This window comes from Cervus canadensis, chromosome 7, assembly GCF_019320065.1.
Source record: "Cervus canadensis isolate Bull #8, Minnesota chromosome 7, ASM1932006v1, whole genome shotgun sequence".
NCBI classification, from domain to species: domain Eukaryota; kingdom Metazoa; phylum Chordata; class Mammalia; order Artiodactyla; family Cervidae; genus Cervus; species Cervus canadensis.
This window is the reverse complement of record NC_057392.1, coordinates 37,343,958-37,370,081: the sequence shown is the minus strand read 5'-3', so window position 1 is coordinate 37,370,081 and position 26,124 is coordinate 37,343,958. Positions and strand designations below refer to the sequence as shown.

General features: G+C 38.8%; 1 protein-coding gene across 5 annotated transcripts in view; it reads left to right on the top strand.

Annotated features, from left to right (window-relative positions):
- The window catches only part of LOC122445571 (limbic system associated membrane protein), a 687,896-nt gene that overhangs the window by 652,030 nt on the left and 9,742 nt on the right, over window positions 1–26,124 (top strand). The window contains exons 7-9 of one of the 5 annotated variants that reach the window (XM_043474964.1): window positions 3,205–3,240; window positions 11,089–11,136; window positions 17,141–17,228. The exons of 1 other annotated variant lie outside the window; for it this stretch is intronic. In XM_043474964.1, the coding sequence (XP_043330899.1) occupies window positions 3,205–3,240; window positions 11,089–11,136; window positions 17,141–17,223 (167 nt within the window). In that variant the 3' untranslated portion in view covers window positions 17,224–17,228. Of the gene's footprint in view, window positions 1–3,204; window positions 3,241–11,088; window positions 11,137–17,140; window positions 17,229–21,772; window positions 21,806–26,124 lie in introns of all 5 variants that reach the window. 3 more of the 5 variants (XM_043474963.1, XM_043474965.1, XM_043474967.1) reach the window with 3 other exon arrangements.

Sequence of the window (26,124 nt, the reverse complement as noted above, 5' to 3'; positions counted from 1 at the left end):
GATTGCTGGGAGAAATATTAATAACCTCAGATACACAGATGACACCACCCTAATGACAGAAAGCAAAGAAGAACTTAAGACCTTGTTGAAAGTTGGCTTAAAATTCAACATTCAGAAAACTAAGATCATGGCATCTAGTCCCATCACTTCATGGCAAATAGATGAAGAAACAATGGAAACAGTGGCAGACTTTATGTTTGGGGGCTCCAAAATCATTGCAGATGGTGACTGTTGCCATGAAATTAAAAGATGCTTGGTCCTTGGAAGAAAAGCTATGACCAACCTAGACAGCATATTAAAAAGGAGAGACATTACTTTGCTGACAAAGGTCTGTCTAGTCAAAGGTATTGTTTTTCCAGTGGTCATGTATGGATGTGAGAGTTGGACTATAAAGAAAGCTGAGTGCTGAAGAATTGATGCTTTTGAGCTGTGGTGTTGGAGAAGACTCTTGAGAGTCCTTTGGACTGCAAGGGAAATCAAACCAGTCAATCCTAAAGGAAATCAGTGCAGAATATTCATTGAAGGACTGATACTGACGCTGAAACTCCAATACTTTGGCCACCTGATGCGAAGAACTGACTCATTAGAAAAGACCCTGATGCTGTGCAAGACTGAAGACAGGAGGAGAAGGGGACGACAGAGGATGAGATGGTTGGATGGCATCACCGACTCGATGGACATGAGTTTGAGCAAGCTCCAGGAGCTGGTGATGGACAAGGAAGCCTAGCGTGCTGCAGTCCACGGGGTCGCAAAGAGTCAGACAAGACTGAGGGACTGAACTGAACTGAACTGATGTAGGGAAAATATTAGGAGATGCATCTTTTGTAGTTCAGAGGTAAAATGGCATCTAACTTCTTCCTCCCTTTTTCACCAATGATGTCTTTTCACTGACTAAACACTGTTTTTTTTCTTCTCACCCAGGGGCAGTGCTTCCAACACCTCCCACTTCTGTTTCCATTAACTCTCCGAAGAGGGTTTGCTACACTAGTGAGACTGTTGGCTTGTCTTTGCTAACTTGAGATTTTGAGCAGAGAGTCCAGCCTTGTGCTCAGCTTTTGACCATTAGGAAAGGAGTATTCAACAGATTAAAGAAAGACAATTCTACTGATCAATTACCTTCTATTTTAGAGAAATACATGGATTAGTAAGATATTTTGAGACTACTGAGTATAAAAGAATAAAAATACAAAGAAATCTACACTGAGCCAGTACCACATCAATGTATGGAAGTTTTAAAATTCTCTTTTTAATTAAAAATATCATTAACCTATGCTTGATTAAATTTCAAGTTCCACCTAAGCAACCCAGCCCTGGAAGGAACCCTTTAAATGAGAGCCTCCCTGCTTCTTTCTAAGCCATTTTACTATCTCTGGGGCTCAGCCTTTAAGTATACACCACTCGATGATCCTAGATAAGACTTGGCAAAGCCTCTCAACTAGCTACTCTTGGATGAAATGAAAGTGAAATGATGTTGGAAGAATAAGGATTAAAAAGCTGGGATGGGGAAGGATCTAAGGAAAGATAAGTCAGTAGAGAATTAAGAGAATGAGAATAACTAATGGGCCATGATGGGGCTAAGATGATGATAACAGGGTGGAGCTAAGACGATAATGACAAGCTGGGAAACTGTTGAAGAGGTGAAGAGGAGGGTAGATGAGATGGTTTAGCAATATAAATGGTCTTGTCGAAATGAGAACAGAGTGTATTTATCCAGCTGTGAACAGTGTGATGAGAAAATATTAAGCTGAATCATTTAAACAGGCTGAATAATAATTGTAATAATAAAAATAAGATAGGATGTATAGAATATAATATGGAACAGTAGTCTCCAACTGCTCTATAAACGCTGAAAGCAGTTTAGCTATTTATTTTCAAAGCTGGAAACTTTAATACCAAGTAACCAGTGGAGGTTTAAAGCATTTTTCTCCTCGACACTTGTGGAACTAAGACACACTTGTTCACTGTGCTATTATTGACCTGTTCCATCTTAATGCACTTACAGAACTTTGGCATTAAATCAGAACTTTCATCAAAGTTAGAGGAAAGCTCAGTCTGCAAGGAGACTGGGTTTTCTTAGTGTCCATATGTACTGAGTGCCCAAATTTCAGGCAAAAATCTAGTCAGAATTTCTGAGCTTATGACACAAGATGGCAAGCAGATCAGATGTGAATATGTAAATATGTTTTCTTTTTTATGGTTTAGACTGTTGTTAATTTTCATTTATCCATGGTCTTTGTCTAACCAAGCTGCTAGGAGGAATGTAGAAAAGCATTACGATTATACTTACATTATAGGGTTTGGGGGTATCAAGTAAAGCATCTTATCTTTAATACAACATTTTCTCTCTCTGAAAGAGCCTCAGAGAAGAGTTTAATTAAACCTGGGTTTTAATGAGTCAGATAGACGATACCTTAAAGTCTGAGCTGTTTCAGCATGTTCCGTTTATGGTTAGTAGCTTTGGGATGGAACTCTGAGAAACTCATAAGCTGAGACCCTCTTGTTTAAAAGAAAAGCATGTCTTATTACTCACCAGTAGGTGTCATCAAGCACATTTGACTTCGAACTTCAGATGAGATTGTGTTATCATAAATGGGTGGGATTAAGGAAAAGACTAAGAATCAAATTGTATCATGGCAAGAAGCTTATATCCTGGCATAACTCTTGTCCTGGTTTCAGTAATGTGGAAGGAAAATTTTTAAGGAAAATCTGAATTAGTATTTACCAAAATAAATTTTCCAGATGCTTGGCTAAAGCTGATATTAACTGGAGGGCTTAGAGGGAGGAAAGGAGCTCTTAGTTACCACAGGTTTATCCATCAGAAGTTAAACAGCCCAGCACCAGGACCAAGATACATGCCCTCAGTCTGATCACTACTAATTTAAACACTCCAAAAAGTCTGTAATCTTGGTGGGTTCTCCAGAGAAGGGTAGGATTCTGTTTGTAAGGTTACCGCAATAGGGTGTTATCCTCTACTCTAGCTAATTTTTTAAAGGCTTTGGATTTTAAATTTTACTATCAGCTCTCTGATCACTTAGCATTGGCAGGAAGGACAGACAAATGCTGTATGAGAGATATGATCCCCTAGGTATGAAAATTCTTCTGTTTTATAATTGTCCAAGTAGCTAAACATGAGTAAGATATATCTATATCTATTTATCTATCCATATAAATTCTCCATGATGCTTACTATTTTTTCCCCTTTAGAGCGTGTTTCACCCACAATCCCCCACCCCCTTCAAGGTCAGTATGGTTTTTATCATCATAGCTCTATTGCTGGGTCATTCTCCATCATCTGTAATGTTCAAAACACAAAAAGGGATAAATACATTCACAAAATTCACATACACATACAAATAGGAGCCTTTTTTTAAAAAATTTAAACCTTCAAAGAAAAGTCAGTCAATTGTCCTCACATTAATTGAAAGGTAGAAAATTGGTCTATACTTCAAGTTGGTCAGTAACTGGGGAGATAGTACTAAGATAAGAAAGTGATTTTTTGTTCAGTTAACACATATTACAGGTAACTATAAACTTACATATTTGGAACACACCTAGTTAAATTCTGTAGCTCATAAAAATATGAATCTTCTAACTGACCACCTTATACAATCCAAATCTGAAATCATTTGTATCACTTGTAAAAATGAATTTATCTAGGTCATCAAAGGTTGAACTCAACCATATTATGAGGACATTTCTTTTTCTTAAAATTGTGGCTAATTTGGGGACTTTTCCTTTTAAACACAACTAATTTAGAAAACACAAATGAGAAAACAAGATAGTCATTTGGTATTTTTTTTCACAGAACTTTCTATACACTCAAATTAAATTTTGCTCCCTATATCACATTTAGATTCAAGTTACAGCCCCAACCTTCTAGCTTAAGGCTATTTAAAGGCAAATTGGCAAATAAAATTAAAACAATACAAAAATCTGAAATGAAACCAACCTACCATTGAAATTAAATTCCAGAAAAGTGATTTGCAAATAACACTCAAAGACCTGAGAAAAAAAGAAGGAAAGTAGGCCATGCAGGGCCTCAGTGTGGAGAAAATAAATCCAATTAAACAAGATTATTATATACACTCTCAAGGAAATGTGCTCAGAATTAAAGGTTGGAAGCTGCTGTTTTCTAAGTTTGAAGATGGATCATGTTTCATTAACACTTGTCTAAACTAAAAATTAGGCCAGAAATGAGTGTAGATATGTAGAGTGTCAATAATGCAATGTGTTGCATATGCATATATTCACATAAAGACAAACTTATTTTAATTATATTAGAAATGAGAATTGCAAGGTTTCAGGGATCAACTAGACAACTTAATAAAAGAATTATTCATAAATTTCAAGTAAGGTCCAAAATATTTTTAGAAGAATTTTGTTGAATAAGATTCTTCCCTAAAACATTGATGAAATCCATTTTTTTTTCCCAGCCACTAAAAATAAGACTGTTAAAATGTGCCTGTTTTTTAGACATGACATGAGACTTAGTGTTCATGGGAAGTATCCCATTTTGAATTCCTGACATGCCGCAATTATTTTAAGACATTTATCTTCTACTGTTGCTGCAGAGATTGACACCATTTTATCCTGTTGCCATCTTGCAAGTATCTTGATGTGACAAACATGTACATACACATTTGTCCCAGTGGACAACATTCTCAAAGAGGTCATGCTCCATCCAAGACAAGCTTTGTACAGTGTCACTAAGACTCAAGGTATCCTTTATGAGAACAGTTCTGCAGCCCCAAAGACAAATATTTTATCTGATTACTCTTTATGATACATATAACATTGAACAAAATGAAGCCAGACACTGTTCACAAAGGAACAGTGTTTGATATTGAAAAACAGTCTGGACCAGGATGGAGCTTGTGGGATTTTGTTGAACTTGATATTTTCCCACAAACGGAATTGCTGATTGGAGAATGACCCTAGTTTGATTTTACGTTGTAGATAGACCGTAGATATAGCTTCTTTAGATCCAATAGTTTTAGAGAATATAGTTTCTCTTACTACTAATACTTAGGGCTTCTGCTGGTAGAAATTGAAAAGCTGTTCATGGAGACTTGGGGTAGCTCGTGTGAGAGGTGGTTATAGAAAGTACCCTCTTAAGTTTCCTATTTCTTACAAGGACTTTTACTTTCTAGAATCAAATCTGTTTCCCCCTCCTTTTTCCAATCAAGATGGCAGCCCACGTGAAATGCAGTTTCCTATGGAAAAAAATACTAACACGCAGGATCCTTAATCTTTTTTATAGTGCCCCTTGAATACTGAAGTCTCTAAGAAAAGATAACTGCTTCACTGTGGTCATAGCTCTAGGACAAGACACCTTCATTTCATTAAATATCCTATGTTGTCATCATCTATGTGGAATCCTACCTTTCCACCCTAAAGTGTGAAGATGTCTTGAAGCAGATGGTTGATGCAAATGGCTTGAAGGATTTTGAGCCAATTAGTTTCCTTAAGGTGTTTTGAAAGTAGGAGAAAGTCCCAAAGCTTCTTTTCTGTCCTCCCATGATAAAAAAAAAGAGAACTTTCCCTCCTACTTTCCAGTAACAGAAACATATGTTTAATTTCAGCTGCTTCATTGTTAATATCTCTCATTGGAGGGTCTCCCCTCCTTACCCCCACTCTACATGGCTCATCAAGCTGACTGGGGATAAACAGCAGAGTCACAGCAGGAATGCAGTCCTAAACCCCTTCAAGCTGTGATTAAACAAAAACAAGGCTCAATAAATCAAATGTATTTCCCTTGGGTTCCCTTCATCATATTACTTGATTTTCTGCAGTGATAATAATAATACTGGAATTACACCAAAGAATAATTTGTATTGTCTGCAGCCAATCAGAAATTTTCAAATTTCCTTTCCTCTTACACCAGAAACAAAATAAAACCCCCCAAAATCAGGGTGCTTCCCTGCTCCTTAATTTAAGAGACACATATAAATAAATAAAACAAATAGTGTTCCATTTTTGATCTGTTTCTGATAGGTGTTTTTCCCATTAATTTTAATTTAGGTTTATTTATTCTGAAATGAGTCCTGAATTGCATATATTTGCATAACTATCCTTGACTATATCACTGCAGAAAATCCACTGAATTGTAAAATGAGGAAAGAGCCAACTCGAAATATCTGAGGGAGCTTTTCTCACTTTGTTAGTCTCAAATCATTTCCTGAGGGCTGTGAATACTGCGACGTGGTAACAGTGCGCCCATCTCCTCCCCATCAACTTGCTTGTGCACAGCCCCTCATGACGGACATGCACCATACAGGCTCTCACCTTTAGAAGGACCGCAGGTGCAGAGTGAGGTGAGGAAACCAGCCTCGGGAAGTTAAAAATAAAGGGAAAGAAGAGAAAAGGACAAGGGCAAACCACCATTGTTGTGTGTTTATCACCCTCAAGTGAAGAATTCCCGTGAGCTCAAGGCTCTCTGGTCGCAATCGCTGCCACTTAAAAAAAAAAAAAAAAATTAACCCTAGAATCTGTCTCCTCTGTTTGCCTCCCATCTGATTATTTATCCCAAGTGAACAGCCTTTCCATTCACTAACCCCATGTGGCGAGTGGGTTTGGGAAATATTGAGATTATCTTCCAAGTTCAGGCACTGCATTGGTTTGTTCACAGCTGCTTGCCATTCCGTTCCTGTTTTTCCATTGATAAAACACATTGCACATGGCTGGGTTTGCATGATTAATACAGCTGTCTAAAGCTTGCTCTGAAAACAAAACAACCCCCCCTCCCAAATTAAAGTTTGAAAAAAATTAAAATCCTGCCCACAAACAAACCAGGCTTGTAGAAATCTGCAGTCCGCCTGGCCTGCTTCCTCCCACAGGGAGACCGGTGTTGCTAAGGGCAGGCCTGGCATCAGAACAGCCAGATTCTATATCCAGAAAGAGGAAGAGACGGACCTACCCTCACCTGGCACTCCCAGAATGGGTTCTCAAGTCAGACCACTGGCGTGGAAGGAAAACTGGGGGAAAAATCCTCCAAAGATCCTAGGCTGTGAGGGTGCCTGGACCACCTCTACAGCTTCATTTATTTTCTGTAGGATATTTTCCCAGGTATTGAAGAGAGAATGTTTCTTTTCAGCTCCTTATTATAACAGCAGTGTCACCTTGTCTAGTAATAACAGTAATAATAATAATCATTAACATAGATAGTGGATTTCTCATGTAACAATAGCGTTCTAAGAGCTTTTGCATGTACTAATCCAATTAATCCCCACACCCCTAAGAAACTTACATGCACCTTCTCCCACACTTTTAACCATCAAATTCCACCCAAATTTCAGTCTACTCCTTGTTGCACCCAGGCACATATATAAACTCTAACACATTATAAATAGCCATTACATATGCATTCATGTTCATTAGATATGTATTAGATATATCTGTCTAATGAATTTTAAATACTCATCTAATTTATTTTATGTATTATAATGCTTATAATAAACAATACAGTTGCCTTAATATCCATACACCTTTACAAAGTTCATTTCCAGACCCACTCAACACACAGAGATTTGAAAGCTTCATCTTTAAAAAACATGAGCAGAGCTATCTGGCATCAGGACATCTAATTTCACACACTTATTCAGGCTAATTTACATATACACCTCTATTAATCATGGATAATTACTAGCATTGTTCTCTTTAATTCAGTTTTTCCAACTGTGAAATGGGAAAGAAATTATATTTTTCATGCCTACAAACTCAAAGTGGTGTTTTAAATAATATGTAAAAGAGAGCTTCAAGTTCCTCAAAAGAATGCTTATTGAATTCAAAGTAATCCTATTCAGATACACATTTGTCTTATAATTTTTAAAGATATACTTGTATCGAGTATTATGTTGCCTAGATATTAATTTGATAAAAATTTGGTTTGGCTTCATTATGTGCTTGTGCATAGTCACTCAATTGTGTCCAACTCTTTGCAATTCCATGGACTGTAGCCCTCCAGGCTCCTCTGTTCATGGGATTCTCTGGGCAAGAATACTGGAGTGGGCAGCCATTCTCTTCTCCAGGGGATCTTCCTGACTCAGGGATTGACCCCAGGTCTACTTCATTGCAGGATTCTTTACCATCTGAGCCACCAGGGAAACCCTTGGCTTTGTTATAGATGGCTGTATTTTGGATTCTAGGGGTGTCTGAAATACCCACACTGTTAACAATTTAAATACAGAAGTTTCCTAAGGCCAAACAAAGTATACTTTTCATTATTTTTCGCCACTGTCGTAATGTTCCACTTTAGAGGAGCCGCGGCTACACAGTTCTCTACTGTGAGGCACACACTTGCGGTAGATGCCTGATTGGGCATTAGCACCTGTCAGACTAGTCTATAATGATCAATCTGAAAAACCTGCCCATTTTTTCTGGTCAAAGGTGTAAAGCATGTCCTAGGAAAAGCTTCAGTGTTTAAGTGCATTGCTCCTTTCCCACTAGCCAATGGAAATAAGGGCCTTGATTTTATGGACAGAACTTAGGTAGCCATGTCAACACGAATTTACAGTAGAATCAGGAGCCCTGATTAATTCACATGAAGATAACTGAGAGTTGACATGAATATCTGACAACCATTCCCTGGCTCCTTTCATGGGAACAAAAGTCTAACTTCCTCCTGGTTTATCCCAAGGGGGATAGTTGGGCCTATACTTCACCTAGAATCAATACTTCACCCACCAATTCAATGATTTAGACTCAACTGTAACAGGTGGGCCACACTACCAATTTGGACCCAATTGTAACAAGCACTTCTCTCTGTTGAATCCACTTCTTGTTTTGCTCTTCTACCTTTTCTTTCTTCCTTTTGCCTTGTTTCCTAAGCAATTCTTATTCTCTCCCCGTTAAAGTTTTCTAGCCAGAATAATTCTGAAATTTATTCATACTCTTATTTAAGTGTGCAAAAGAAGCTTGGAAATCTTAACCTCTCTTAGAATTTACATTTAGCTTCAAGTGAAATGGCTAAAATTCCTATAGCATCAATTTAAAGGCAGGAGAATTTTTAGTCCTCGGACTCTTTCCTAATGCTTTTTCCTGTTTTCTTAGTCTGGATCTGCCTGTATCAGGCAGCCTTTCATGGTGATCCCCGTACATAAACTTTGCTGTGCTATTTAGATTTCTATAGCCAGCAGGGACTTAAAGATGAATATATATATTTTTTGAAAATGCAAGCTCCCACTAAATTTTAATTAGATGGAAATATTTCTCTTCTATGAGCTTTACGAGAAAAAATATCTTTCAAAGTAACAATTACATGTGGGGATTAAGTTTAAGTAATTGACAGTCTTGTCTTTTTAATTAAAAGGAATAAAGCTGCCTAAGAAGAGCTCAAAGAGATTTGCAGCAGAAAATACTGGCTTGCTGCCCCAAAGTGTGACAAGACCAGGATCTTGAATGGACAGAAAATGCTCATACAGGTCCCTTTGGTCTTTGGAGAGCACCCCCAGGGGTGCTCACCCTGGTGTTTGCATCAAGTGTGACATTTAGCAGGGGGGTAGCTCAGACAATAAAGAATTTGCCTGCAATGTAGGAGACCTGGGTTCAATCCCTCAGCTGAAGGTTAAATAGCCATGTACTATGAGGAGAGTTGCTGAGTGTAGATGGTCCTTTCTTTGGAAGTTTTGCTCTAGGGTCAGAGAAAAGATCAAGAGTCCTTAAAGGAAGTGGCACTATTTAAGAGTCAAAAAGATGTATGTATATGTATAATTGATTCCATTATACAATATAAACACAACATTGCAAAGCAACTATGCAACAATAAAAATGAAAAAAAAAAAAGTAGAAAGTTTCAAAGGAAAAAAAGTCAAGAAAGAACACATAGTCTTCCAAGAATTCAATCATCAGTGCAGTCTTGGCTCCTGACAAATTTCATAGTATAGCCCTGCAAAACTATAATCTCTCATTTCAGTCTGCCCCTTGGCTCCCTCTCTTTCTTTTTCACCTGAAATTCTTATTTTTGTTATCTGTATTTCTTGATCTTCTTTTTTTCTACATTTTCCACCATATTCACCTTGCATTTTGTATGCACTCTGTCTTTGACATCCTTCAAACAAAACGAAAGAAAAGGTTTTGATGGTGTTAGTATTCAGGTCTAAACACTGGATACCACCTAGGGAAGCACCACAAAGCCATTATCCCATTTATCTGGAGAGGCTAGATACAAATGAACCTTCACAACAACCTCCCTTATACAGTCACTCTGTCCCCACAATGGTCTTTAATCATCACAAGTCATTTGTAGGCATTAAATTAAACAAGCACTGCCATAGGGGAAAAATCCCCAGCTTAAGGAGTCCCACCTTACATCTCCCCTTGTACACTGCTGTGAAGAAACACACCTGCCAAGTCAGGACACAGCGTGGCATAATGAGTTTGGAATTCCAATTTAAGGTGTTCATTTGTACCCAGATATATGATAGGAGTAGGCAGACCACTCACTAGGACTCCACCGAGAATCGTCAGCTTATATCCACTGCAAATCAGTAGGAGGAGAGACCTTACAAGTCATTTATCATGCTTCCTAATTGGACCCTGGGGAACTGAGCACTGCCATAGTTTATTGCACTATTTTACTCATCACAATGCTGGTTGTAAAAGAAAACGCTTCCCACATTTCTGTAACACATATGTATGTTTTAATACCTAGACATTACCACTAACAGAGTATCTTTGCTATAAATCACAGCTATCAGTCCACTCTACTTTATCTGCCCCATACTCACACTGGAGATTCTATTTTAACCACTTACCTTCCAAACCTTGTAGTTCCAGTATGACTTTTCTTTTTTAACTACTTAAGAGAATCTTGCTTGGGGCAACAGTAGCATCCTGTGGTTTAAAAAAAAACAAAACAAAATGGATAACTTTGCCTTGACTGAGTACCCATCCTGTGTACCATCCCATCCTCTTTAGCCCTCAGGATACTGAGCATCCCCACCCATGTGCTATGTTGGAAAGTTGCTTGGCCATTCTAAAGTGCTTTCTTAATTGTTCATGTGAATGTTTGGAGGGCAGAAATGACTAAGGAAAAAAAGGAAAGCAAGAAAAGCAGTAGCTTTCACTTCTCTTTGTTGAATCACAACTTAGAGAGTAACTTGGGAGATGTGTTCTTGTACCTGGAGTTCCTGAACACAGGTAAGTTCGTTGTGGAAGATTGTTTACTTCATGTCACAGTGCTGAAACAGACGGCATGCTCTCACCCACTGGAGGTTGGTCTTCTTTAAGGATCAACCTTCCCTTTCTATTCTGCGTTTAAATGTACTCTCCACTTGCCTTTGCTCTGTAAAGTTCCTTTTTTTTCTGTTGATGTTTTCTTTTCATCTGATTTTCAACCATTAGGAACACCAGAAAGAAACTTCATTCTCGATGGACAGTGAAAACTAGTTTCTGGCCCAGACGAAGTTTATTTGACAATACACAGTATTGTGGTTACACTATTCATTCTCTCAAAAAAAAAAAAGTACCATCCTAGTATTTTCTATGTGTCAAGCTCTAGCTCTGAGCTAAGTACTTGGGAAGGGCTGTGAAAAGAAGCCAGACACGACCTCCACAATAATAGACCTTACAGACCTGCCAGGGCAGTAGTTGTTGATGAGCAGTTATGAGAAACTATGCTAAGTTGAGGAGACCTGTGTGGTCTGTGGAGAACTCAGCACAGGGACATCTTAGCTAACCTGGACCAGTCAGTTCTCTGACCAGTGAAAGTCAAGTTTAAAATTAAGGCAGAAAGAAGAGAAGAGAGAAAGGAGCAGAACATCCCAGGATTGCAGAGGATTAGAATCCAGAGACAGCTCAAAAATATGGGGGAAAAACCCACATTTTTTTCCTAATAGTTTCTTACTTTTCCTCATTTGCATCTAGCCTGTTTAAAAACAAAAGAAATGTGATAAACCAGTGGAGTTAAAAGAGAAGAGATGGGCATTACTACCTGTTACACATTTAAGATAAGAAAGAGCAGCTGTCAACTTGACTACAGACATGTGTGGATAGTGTATACTATGTGGTAGGTGTTACAGAGGTGAGTTTTCTGGAAGATGCTGAGAGCCATTCTCTATCAGAGTATCTAGAAAAAGCTTTCAGCCTCTCAACAAGGAGGTTTGACGGTAGGCTTTTAAGTTAGTTGTAGGGATGGTCAGGTCAGTTGGAGCCATCTGTGTTTTCCAGGAGCTGCTTGCTCTAGAACCTGGAGGTATATGATATTTCAGGTCAGTGACACAGCAGGAATTACAGATAAACCCCTGAGGGGTCCTGGCACTGCCAAGGTCCCAAAGCAGAACCGCCCTCACCAAGTTCTCTGCCCTGCGGTGGTCAGTGCTACAGACGCAGGCTCCAGGGTAACTCTGAGCATGCCACTGTTTTTTAATCCCTTATCTTCTTATTTGTGAGAGCCTTAAAATCCCAGGAAATCTCACAAATTCACTTATTTCCGCATTCAAATTCCACAGCGAGTTACCTTGTTTCATGGTATTTGAATGTTTTTAGTTTCAAAACATATGAAATGAAAACACATATTACACGGATTAAGGACAGTCTTGAATCCCTTAGAATTTAAATCTAAAATGTATTCTGAAACGGATCTGCAATTCACAATTTAGAGCATGGAAACAGAGGAAGAAAACCAGACAGGAGGCGAATCTCTAGAGACCTACACAAACCTGTACTTTTTAAATCCTTTTTTAGCAAGTCAAATACATGAAGGCACAGAAGGCTTCAAAATATACATAAAATTATGTTTTTTCAACTATAATCTACTTTACCCCAACAATAAGTAGATTCAGGGCTAGGAAGTAGCTCTTTATGAAATTAGATGACTGTTCTTTCATTCCAATGAGGGCCAAATACCAGGATTTTACCCACAGGTGCAATAGGTGTGTTATGGGCACAGGAGCATAAGCATTTGTTTCTTCTTTAAGGCAAAGAGTTTGTGTCTAGCCCTAATAACTTACTGATTCAAAAAAATTTACTTCTGGAGTTTTTCTATCTTATATGTATTTTTAGGTGGAGTGGCCCAGGGAAATTCCTTTATTAAACTTACCCCATTGGGCATTCTCTAACATTTTAATTCACTGATTATTAAAAATTAAACCTCTCAGGCTAAATAAGAAACCTGCAGGATTTGAGCAGGCTGGCTTGCTGTAAGAGACTTAATGAAACCCTCTCTTTATGCTGGGAATGCTTAGTGAGCCTGTACTTTCTGGAACAGTCCGTATCACCATTGAGCAGAGCCTGTAGCACTTAAAGTCAATTCATGTACCTGTACTTACTCCACAGGGCAATTACTTCAAGTGTGCAGTCAGAAGGACCTCATAAACCCATATAATACATATTTTATTACATTGTCATTTCATGCTGTAAAGACAATGTTCCTTATAGAAATTAGACCTCACCTATCTTAGCTTCTCTTTAGTTTCACTGTATAATACTAGCCAACTAAAAAGTGGGGGGGGGAGGAATTCAGTTTCCTTGTAATGATGTCAACTCAAAGCTAAAGAATCAGAAAATTATTATTTTCTTTTCCCCAGATTTAGGGGATTATTTTCTTTACCCCAGATTTGTTTTTATAAATAGCTTTCCATTCTGATAATAAATGTTATGTGTTTTCATTATGGAAGAATTTGAAAATATATGAAACTATAAAGAAGAAAATAAAGATTATATATAATCTCTCTCCTCAGAGATAACACCATTAATATGATAGAAACAAATGTTTTGTCTGAATCTTTGAGTTGTTGTTGTATTATAACATATTCGAGTGAAAACACCTGACCCGTTCTCTGCGTTCTGCCCCTCTGAGGCTGGCCTAGCCCTGTGTCTTGCTCAAGGTCACAGAACAATCAGGTCCTGGAGTCCTGCCCCCAGGCCCCTGCCCGCTCCACAGGGACCGGCACACCCTTAGCTCTTCCAGGTCCAGAGTCAAACCTGACTCACCCTACAAGACATTTCCATTGAGTCACCTCCAGGGTTTCCAGTAAGAGTCCCCCTTACTGAACCTCCTACTTTCTCTCTCTAAATTGGGGTATAAGACAAAGTTGTCTTCTTTTTAATGAAATGAACTTTTATTTTAAAAATATTTTCTCTGATTCTCTCTAGTATAGAACATAGTGGAGGGTTGGTCCACTAATTGATGAGAATAAGGAATGATTCTCAATTATTTTATTATATAATGAGACATTATATCAACATTCATTTTGATTTGGATATACTCATTCATTCAACACTGAATTATCACTAGAATATCCAAGGTGGCAAAAAGCTTGATACATCATTCATGTCTCTGACTCACTTTGAAACAGCATCAAACTATATGAAGTTCATTCCTGGCCATGGTCAATGATCAGAAGCCCCTAGGAGTATTTGAAAGTAAAGTGTAAGAGTCCTTTCTGACCCAAATCTAGCTAAAGGGGAGGCCAACTTGCCTTCTCAAATATTGATGACATGCTGAGCTAAGACTTATTTAGTTTCCCCAGCCAGTTTGACATATTTCCCTAGTAGTCAGGATAGCGATTGGCCTATGAACTAGGTAAGAAAACTGCTATAACCTTAAGGTTGAGGATTAGACCTATTTCTCTATGTTGGCTTTTCCCCAGAACCAGACCCAGAATGATCACTGATATTCTCAGAGAACATTACTCTATAAATATTAGGCATTAGAGTTTACCCAACATGGATATAGTACAAGAGAGAAAATTAAAACTCTAACAATCCAAATAGAAATCACAGGCATGTTTTTTTCTATGACAAAAGGAAAAATAATAATAATTCTTGTAAGTAGAAGCTGCTAATCCCTAAAGCCTCCAAGTGGAGAGGAGAAACCATTGAGAAAGAAATTAACAACTTTCAGAGTGTGGCTTTGAAAATTGAATTAAAAAAATATCCCCCCTTTAAGCCAATAGAATAGGAAAGGTTTTATTTTTCAAAATCTTGGCAAAAAAAAAAAAAAAAAAATCACAAAAACACATAAATTTCCACGGAGGACACTTACAATGTTATGCTTCAGGTCCTCAGCATCAGTGAAGGAGGAAGTGGCACAGGGAATATTCTTATATGTTTATTTTATTAAACTTCTTACTGATTTTAACTCCATCCCTCTCTCACTTTCACCAGACAATTGGAGGATAAAACTCCTGTTGAATTCAGACCTTCCCTTTCTGCTGAACATACATTCTTATTCACTTTGATATAGGAAACAAACAAAAAAAAAAGTCCAGTTAGTTAAATCCACTAATATGTTATTTTCAAAATTCCGGGCTCATCAGAAAGCTTAAAAAGAGTTGTGCCATAATGCAACAGAGAACGTTCGTTGTTCCAATGACTGTGGCAGGTTGAAAAGTGAGCCGTTTATGTTCAAGTAAATACCCTGGAATTAGAACAAAGGTGCAAACAATATAAACCCTCAAACTCTATATATCCTACCCGTGAACTGGAATGAATGCCTATAAGCAGACGATCAGAGGTAAGTTGTCAGAGTACTAAAAATCAATTCTTCTCCTCATGGGTTTGTTGTACCCTCACCTCCTCTCCCAGATAGAATTCAAAGAAGGCAAAATGCGGTAATTCTTCATAAATATAGATACAGAAATTTCCTCAGGTAGTGAGGGAGTCGGACACGACTGAGCGATTTCACTTTCACTTTTCACTTTCATGCATTGGAGAAGGAAATGGCAACCCACTCCAGTGTTCTTGCCTGGAGAATCCCAGGGATGGGGGAGCCTGGTGGGCTGCCATCTGTGGGGTCGCACAGAGTCGGACACGACTGAAGCGACTTAGCAGCAGCAGCAGCAGCAGTGAGGGAGTTACCAAACTGTAAACTCTAGAGCTTCCACGAAGCATCTCTTGCCTTCACAACACTCACTTTAATGGCAAGAGGCCTAGTCATATCACATAGTGACAGATGAAAGGTAAGAAGAAATCTTCTGGACTTTGAAACAAACCAAAAAAAAAAAGCTTGGGTTTTTATTTTCTAGGGTTTAAATTTCATGAGGATATTCATAAATAAAGCTCAGTCCTCCAGAAAATGTTCTACCTGCCAGGGATTTGGAGACTAACGAAAGAACCTCCTGCTGCTGCTAAGTCACTTCAGTCGTGTCCGACTCTGTGCGACCCCATAGACGGCAGCCCACCAGGCTCCCCCGTCCCTGGGATTCTCCAGGCAAGAACACTAGAGTGGGTTGCCATTTCCTTCCCCAATGCATGAAAGTGAAAAGTGAAAGTGAAGTCGCTCAGTCCTGTCCGACTCTTAGCGACCTCATGGACTGCAGCCCACCAGGCTCCTCCATCCATGGGATTTTCCAGGCAAGAGTACTGGAGTGGGGTGCCATTGCCTTCTCCCAAGAACCTCCTAGCCCCTTATTATTCTTTCAATGACTGTGAATTCCCAACAGTCATTTTGCCTTTGTGTTAAGGCATGGTGGTTTCAAAGAATAATATTTCCACCTACCTAGAATTTTAGAGAGGGAAGTTCTTGAGGTATTGATGGATTAATTCACTCAGTTACTCATTCATTTATTCATTTATGTATTCAGACACTTATTCACCCAATCTATTGAATAGAGACTCTGTACTGAAGAAATAATGAGGCGGAGGCTACAGTAGTGAACAAGGAAGACGTCCTGCCAAAGAGCAAGGCCCACTCAGCTCTTTTTGATGCTGTGTGTGCTGTGTGCTAAGTCTCTTCAGTAGTGTCCGACTCTGTGTGACCCTATGGATCATCACCCGCCAGGGTCCTCTGTCCATGAGATTCTCCAGGCAAGAGTGCTGGAACGGGTTGCCATGCCCTCCTCCAGGGGATCTTCCCCACCCAGGAACTGAACCTGTGTCTCTCTTGTCTCCTGAATTGGCAGGCAGGTTCTTCATGACTAGTACCACCTGGGACATTTGTCTAACACAGCTGGTTGCAAAGAATCTGAAAGCTGGAAGTCAAAGACATATTGACATAAATAAATTTATCAAGGCACTTGCCTTTTCTAGTATTAAATTCTTTTCCCCATTGCTGCCTCCTACACCCTCATCAGGAACTGAAATCTAAGCATATGACAATAATGCATTCACAGAATTTTAGAACTTTCTTTGTACTTGAACCCCCTAAAGTTTTGTCCATTGAACTGCTGCTGTAGATTTATCCTTTTATTTCATTGTTTAGACTGGCACTACCATGCTTACTTGTTAAGTCTATTTGCTGAAGCAAAATTGACGTGTGGAGAGAAGTCTTCAGGAGAGGCATAAAAATGGTAGGTGTCAAGTATATTCTAATGAGTATATCCAGGAATCCCTACAGAATTGGTGTCCCTGGCAAGGAAATTTTACTCAAGAACTTGAGAGCGTCTTCTTGTTGGAAAAGAAAGAATTATTGTCAGTTGTTAAGGACCAAAACTTTTTTTTTTTTTTTTGGTCTGTAATAGGAAAGACTCCTTTTGAAAATAACAAAAATAACTTTTTTCACTACTGCCACCTGACGGACAAAGGTTAATTACTTTAGACAGCGCAGAGGAACATGTCTTAGTATTACCACCAGATGGCAGCACACAACCAACTTTTCAAAGAGTCCTCCTCCTCAAAAGTATTCAAAATTTTGCTCCTCAAAAGAGAACGGTCTATTCCAACAGAAGTGGACGAATAAGACATAGTAATACAAAATTAAAATTCCATTCTCTTTTTTCTAAATACAAGTGGAATTCCAAGTCTTAAGATCGTTAGTATTTCACAAACTGTCATTCATTGCCATAGGGAAGACTTCCTAAACTTTAACTGGCAGTTTGCTTTTTAAAGATAATTTAAACAAGAGTATATTTTTTATCTGATTTTTAAAAATAGTTTCTCCATAGAGTGTAAAGTTTGAGCAATGTTTTTAAATTCTTTTGTTAAATTATTTTTAATCTGTGTGTCTGTTTAAGGCAGTGTCTGTTCCCATTTAGGACACTCAGACTTTTGCTCAAGTCTCTTCCCTTTACTGGTTAACTTATTGCTAGTTTTCTCCTGACCAAAATGCTCCCTAATCAGTCTGCTTCATTATCACTTCAGTGTGCTAGCATCTTGTTTTGTTCATCCGTAGTGCTGTAGATTTTTTTTAAAAAAACTTTTTTGAAACAGTACTGCCATGGCTGACTTTGAAGATCTGTTTTTCTCTTTTTCCACAAAACTTTTCCTGACAGTCTCCTCTGTAAGGGATTTTTATCATAAATCTGACAACAACAACTCTTATTTATTAAGCAATTAGCATGTGTCTGGCAGCATTCCAAGCAGAGTATGATAACTATCTAAGTGATCGAACAAAGCTGTTGTTGTTTAGTCACTAAATCTTATTGATCTCTTTTTTGACCCATGGACTGTAGCCTGACAGGCTCCTCTGTCCATGGGATTTCCCAGGCAAGAATACTGGAGTGAGTTGCCATTTTCTTCTCCAGGGGATCTTGCCAACCCAGGGATTGAATCTTAAAGACAGATTCTTTATCACTGAGCCACCAGGGAAGCCCCAGAACAAACTTAGAGGAAGTATTTCATTAAACTTACTTTACAGTTGATGAAACTGAGGCAAAAAGAAATGAAGTGATAATTTCTAGTTAAGCAGAACTGTTGGTTTCCCTGCCTGCCCAGGTTCTTGAACAATTGCTTGAAATTATTCTATGAGACCTGGGATGGACCATGGGAAACCTCAGGGGTTCTTTACATGGAGATGATCCCATCAGGGAATCTAAACCGCTTAGGGTGAAGAGCATCACTCTGTGACCCTGATCTACTGCTGCTTCTGTGTTCAGTCATGTCTGACTCTTGCAACCCCGTGGGCTATATAACCCACCAGGCTCCTCTGTCCATGGGATTTCCCAGGCAAGAATACTGTGGTGGGTTGTCATTTCCTTCTCCAGGGTAGAAGAGACCAAACTTACATCTCTTGCGTCTCCTTCATTGGCAGTTGGATTCTTTACCACTGCACCACTTGGAACCTTGAGAGGTCCTTATAAATTCTAAAGAATGATAAACCAAAGAATTTGAGTAAAGAAAGAGGAGAAGTTGTACTTTGCACAGGAGCAGAGCCAAACTTTCCCCAGTCAATATTGAATCATATGAATGTCTTAGTGATAAGCCTAGAGTTAATGTAGGCTATACTTACTCAGCCTTGCTATCATAAAAATTCCAGAGGGGTATTATGAATAATGGACAGAGTTCTGCCTGGAGAAGTGGAGCCCTGAATTTCAGTCTCAGCTCTGCCTCTTGCTGTCTGTGTGACCTTGGGGAACTGATTAACCTGTCTGGGCCTCAGCTTCCTCATATTTTGATGAGCAGTTCTCTACAGAGACTTTGCAATATTTGAAGGCAATATGCTGATGTTAAAGAAAAGTTGTGAGAACAGGTATTATGAAAGAAAACTAGTGCCAACATGTTTCATACACAAACGAAACATTGCCGGTCAGGTGATCTGTGTGGTCAACAGGTGGACACCAGCATTTTAAGTCTTAAGAGAATCTGACTTCACTTCTAAGGTGACAGTGACCTCAGTAGCTGACTTCTGCTAGAAGAGGAGCAGAAATCATGCTCCAATCTTCTGAATGGACCTCCATCCTTCTGCAAGTAATGGACTAGCTCTTCAGGGACAGAAGGGCAGGTACTGACGGCTTTGAGTGTCTTCAGAAGTGCACCAGCAATCACGGCATAAAAGAACATTCACATACCCCCACCTGCCCCACCCCACATCTGTCCTCACTTGTGGACACAGTTCGCTCTATGAACAGTCCAGCAGATGCTGAATAGTAGCCATTTTCAAGACTTTGGATGCTAGGGCAATGGTGCCCTTCTTATAGCCATCATGAGAATGCTAGAAAACATCAGGCTGTTTGAGATTTCTCCTTGTGATCTCCTTAGATCATAAAAGCAAAAGGAAAATCTGTGAGGGAGAGGATTCATAGATTGCACTGAACCTCAAAAACTTTGCAGACCTGATTCTGAAGCTCTACCCCTTTGTGCTAAATCAGAGGATGATGATTTTAGCTACTCAGATTCTCTGTTGTTTTAACAGAGTCTCAGCTCCTCTGTTAGGAGGATGCCTGGCATATCTTTATTCTTCTCATATTTCAGAGATTTGGCCCATTCTGCTTTGATCCATTGTGTACTTAGAATGCCGTCATTCACTTGCTGTGCCAACAAGGAAGCAGTAACAGACACAGTTCCTGCTTCCATGGAACTAATAGTCCAGTAGTGAAATAAGCATTCATCAAAACACCAGACAAATACATTTGAAATTAAATATAATTATATATATATATATTTCAAATTATATTGTTTATAATATATATATAAACAATATAATTTGAAATTAAAACTGAGATGAGTGTTATGAAGGAGAACAGAGCTTATAATAGAGGGACTTCATTTTACCAAGGAGACTAAGGAAGACTTCTGTGTGGAATTTGTAACTAAATTTTGATGGGTGAGTGGGATTCCTAGTAGAGATATCATTAGGCCATAGACCCCACAGCAAAGAAAACGGGGTACCATGGAGCATCAGGAAGGTTTGTGGGCTGGGATGCAGAGATAATAAACATCTCCACATGAGATGAGGCTGGAAAGGTGAAAGGGCAGAGCCATGAATGTCATGCTAGGTATTCTGGTCTTTATTCTGGAAGTCATGAGAAAGCATAAGCCAGTTTCAAGCAGGACGGTGAAGTGACTGGGTTCCAAATCCGAAGCTTCTTTTTCACTTCAGAGTCCAGGTCACTTTATGCCCTTAGTGAAAGCATGACACTCAGGGATGCAGGGCTGCGTCCTGATCCTCACAGGGAAGAAAACCTATGTCCAGCTCCCATGGTTCGGGCTCTACATCTGATCAGTCATCCAGTTGGTCCTGAGATTCAAAGTATCCTATGGAAATTTTCCATATTTACTTCTAAATACCGAGGAGTACTGTGCTTTAATTAATCAAGATACTTAAAAGGGAATCCAAGCATTTTACCTATAGAAGCTCTCTCAACACTGAGAGTTATTAATACACTCAACAAGTATTTATTGTATACCTGCTACATGCTGGGCTCTGATCTAGGCACCAGGGTACCATGGTTGACAAGATATGCACTGTGACTGCCTTCATGGAGGAGAGAAACTGAACAAGCAAATGTGTTAACATGGTGAAAAGTAGGGATCAGGACTATTAATATTTGCAAACCAGGGTAAGATAACAGGAAGTCAGAGAGGATACCGTTTTTGAGAAGATGATGGGGGAAATCCTTCCTGACATTTCAGCAGAAATCTGAACTAAGTGACTGAGCTGGCCAGGCAGAGGCCTGGGGAGGGGTATTCCAAGCAGGTGTGAGGGTAAAGGTTGTAATGTTGGAAGGGATTTAGTGTATTAGAAAATAAAAAGGTAGAAAGGAAAAGGAAGAAAGGTAATCGGTGTGAGTAGAGCAGACCAGATGCAAAACGGTAGAATGAGGTTGAGGGTGGGGAGGCAGACACAACCTCTCCGTGGCTACATTGCAGTCAAGAGTCCTTTCATCTGCCACACTCAGAGTTCTCGTACTTGTCTGCGCTCATCACATGTTACATCAAGTATCTGAAGCTGCAAATTGTTTTTGCCGCCTCCAACTGCACATTTGTTCCAACAAAGCAGTCTCTTTCTATGTATGTTTCTTTCAATCTCTACCGGTATATGTTCCTATGAGCATGTTCTTCTCACCTTTCCTCTCATTCTCCTTTCAGTGGAGAGTACCAGACTACCTTTGTGCTTACTCTCAATTGATTCAGAATTTTTTACTTGTTTTTGTTTTGCTAAATGTTTCCTTTTTAGAAATTGGCACCACCGTGCACTTCAAGCAAAAAGGTATGGTTCTCATTTCTGATTCCCTTCTGTATGTTAAAATTAAGAGTCCACAGCAATACATTGGAGCTTTCTACACACGATTATTCCCTATTGATAATTTGTGATAATAATTTCCATGACACATTTGCCACTATTTTTCCCAAACTGTGAACTTTCTCATTTACAAAAAGCCTCTGATCCAACAAAGACCCCTCTATTGCTTTTGACTTATTCATTTTTGAATCTCTGGAACTGAGCAAGTTATTCCCTCTCCCATTGTCCTTAAGTTCCCTTGGTTAACTCCTGCAGAGCTGCACTTTTGGAAATGTCCACTTCCCAGTGACAGGACTCAGCTGAGACAGAGAGTCCACTTCATCACCCCTCGTTGGCTGTTGAAGCAGATATATTGCTCAAGGAGATAGAGTAGGGGCTCCAACAATGAAGCACTTGAGCATTCCCTATGCCTTCCTGCCAGAACCTTCTCCCAGGTCTTCATATACCACCACCCTACCACCCTATACCCAGGCTGCAGGGACATCTGGCAACTGCCTTTTCGTGCCGTCAAACTGCCTCATGTAGCTCTGTCAGCCACGTGGCATGTGATTCACACACTTTGCCCTACAAAGACAGTATAGTCAGGTCAACACTTCATGACATGGACCCTAAGATTCAAACAATTGCCAATTCTGATGTGTTATCTTTACAAGACCAACAGAAATCCCTAACAGTGTCTGTTCACATACCAGAGTCATAGAAAAATCTGTGTGGCAGGCACCACCCTGCATAAATTTTCATGGCCACCCACTTGGATTGATGAGTATCTCCTATGAAGATATCTTCTTGTCTGAGTGTCAAAGGGGCTGAAGCTATCAAGATAACTCTCAAGAGCTAAAACCTATTCTTATGGTCCTTAGACCCAACCAGGCAATGAGCCTCAGAGACGGTGGACCAGCTTTGTTGGTTATACCCAGGAAAGGGCCAGCACCTAGTTTATGACCAGTGCTAGCAAGCCCTCACAGAATGCAGCAGGGAAGACGTGACCAGAAATATGTATATAGGATCAAGATTATTTGGGACAAGAAGTGTAAACTGCTGTCCTCTTCATACCTTCTCTCTGCATGCCACGATTGTCCGTTATATTTGAATCTTAAGTAACTGGTGTTGTTAGAACACAATGATACCACAGAGCTTTGGAATGGAGGGGAAAATAGAGCACGTGATTTTTTTTTTTTAATTTCAAAGATCAACGAGAAAATTCCTAGTGTCACTCAAATGAAACTAATGGCCTAATGTTTCAAGATTTTGCAAGTCAAAATATTTGATGTTGTTTTGATGGAAAAGGTGTGATAATTCCAACTTCATTGTGAGAATACTTCAGACTTACCCAAGACAGTCTTTACAGAAAGGGGAGATAATGCATAAAGAATTATGGAGATGGAACCCAAATTTATTTCCAAGACACACTGCTCAAAGAAAACATCAGTATACCCACCTCTTACAATTTGCTCCAGCCTGAAAATTACAGGCTCTCCTCTCCAGCAGATTCCTTCACACAGAGGAAGCTGTACTGGCAGAAAATGGTCAGCAGGTGGCACCAAAGTCAGTCTTTTTCCCTTTTCAATCTGGCTCCAGGCCACTGAGGGGGCCTCAGTCTGGGCATCTAGATAATATCTAGGAGACATTTAGTAGATTATTTTTCTCCTTTGTTTAACAATTGCTTTGCATATTGTTTATGTTTTTATTTTAGTCATTTTGTCAATCCTTATTAATTCTAAGAAGAGTTTGAGCTTAAATTCACCTGGCCCTTCTTTTCTTGTATGGCTGAACTATGTATAGGAATAAAATGATAAATGATCTGGATTCCTTAATGACTAGAAGGAATTCCCAAGGATTGCTGAGGGTGTGGTTAATTATTATTTTGAATAAATCTGATCCCAAATCCTGCAAAAGAGTCCGAAGTACTCAGCAGGAACAACAGAAATGTGTTGGTCACATTGAATCACAAAGTGTCTCCAAGGACACACTCTTTAAAGCAGGGGCTGAACAATCACCTTGTCCTTTTGTTGAGATTTTACTGAAAGACAAATCAATTGGCTTAGCATCGTGCATCTGATTTGTAGTGTAGAAACGTGCCCCCAAATTCTCAGATCTCAGAATTTCAGGATGCTCTATCAATCTTGCCCTTAATAACCAATTCCCTTGGATAAGCATTGTCCTGGCAGAGCGCTGTCCAGTGTTCACCGTAATACAGAGTCTCAACCATCTTTGGAGTTGAAAACCTTGACCTGGAGTGTTGACTCAAGATTCCCACTCCCGCTGCAGCTAAAGTTTGCACTTTTCATGTCAAACATTAAAAGCCTTGACCCAGTTCACAAACCAGTGTCTTTGATCCAGAGGTATTTCATGCCATCCTATAACACAGACTTCCAGAGTTAATAACAATAATGACAATCTTGTTGCTGTTGTTCAGTCACTAAGTCATGTCTGACTCTTTGGACTATAGCAAGCCAGGCTTCCCTGTCTCCCAAACTTCGCTCAAACTCATATCCATTGAGTTGGTGATGCCATACAACCACCTAATCCTCTGTTGCTACCTCTTATTAAAAGTTTACTAGATAAAAACACATACACACATATACATATATATATAGGATGTGGCTAAATACCAAAATATGATTTTTTTCTGTTATGTGAAAAACATGTAGCAATTTTTGAATTGTGGTTCTATTTGCCCATCTATTCTTAAGGCTAATTTATGTTTGCAGACTCTTGCTTTCATTATATCTGTCAGTGTATAAAAGCACTTGCTGAGTGTGGCCATCTGGTGTGGGAAATAAGATTTATCATTTGCATTTCCACAAATAAGCAGAAATTTCGTAACTATGAACTAAAATATAATTAATGATTTTGCTGATGATTCTTCCATGAAATAGCCATTAACTGAAGTAGTCTCCTATGTGGTCATATATACATGTATCTGTAACTGTATACACACTTGTCTTGATTCCCCAGCTACCACCCATTTACCCTTGTATTTCTTCAAGCCCATTTATTTACTCTCAAAACCAATTATGAAAAGAGCAAGTCATATAAGCACATCAAATAGCTATATGAGAGCACTTAATGCACTTAATAAATAATAATTGATAGAGATGAAAATATCATTCAGAGAGCCACAAAATATATTTCAAACATGTAATAATGATTATATTAGAGATAAAATTAAAGATTATTAAAAGAGGCATACTAAGATTCCCTATGTATAACATAGAATAGCATGTAAGAGTAATAGCTAATTGTCAATTTTGTGTGTTAAAAGAACTTTAACGTGTGTATATCATATGTGTATATGAGTATGCATATAACAAATATACTTCTCTTGGTATCTCCATATATATGTGTACATACATTAGCAAGAATGTTATATGTGAACATGTGTATCTAGGTTCATATATGCATATATCATATTTTTCAGTGATGGCATTTTTGTTTTTTCAAATATTTACTATCCTTCAAGTAAAATGGTTTAAGACTAGACTTTTTAGGTTCCCCCAGGTACCACTCAACTCCAAGATGTCTGAAAGATAATTCAACCTGTCCCAGCACTAAAAATGAGATTAAGGAAATAGGCAGAATTGAGTCTGAAAACCTGTTTTCAAAGGATCCCTGGGGCAAAACAAAAATCATCCTTGCTTAACCCCGTCTGGCCTCAATTTGTGTGTAGTCTTTCTCTGTTTGGGAAGCATCACTGACACACTAATCCAAACAAATGTGCCACAGAACTCATGACATCTAAAGCTTAGAGAGAAATTAAAATGATAGGGAATTGTATTGCCATCAGGCTGGAGGCCCTGAGGAGGGGCCATTACAGGAGCTTAAAGGTCCCCAAAGGCCAAAAACAATGGTGTGTGTGTGGGGGGTGTGAATTAGGAAAAACATTGACTTAATACCTAGACTCTAGTGCCTGGTCACCATTACTAATCAGGTGCTTTATGCAGAATGCATAATCTTCTTGAACCTTAATTCCTCATGTAAGGCATGAACCTGAAAGTAGCTAAAGTGTCTTATTAATATAATCTTACAGTCATTTAGAAAACTTAAAGAATTGACTGGATATTTAAATCGTTTATTCTGTGTTTCCACAGCTCAACACATAATAACACTCAAACACTCATTTTATACTGTAACTATGCTATTCAAACTTTATATATAGATTATATATTAAGTAGCATTTTTAATATTCTCAATAAGACATTTCAGTTACAAAAAAAAAGATCTATTGAAAATCATTTTTTCAAAAATAATGGATACCTTCCTGTTGCTTTGTTTGTTTTGGGCTA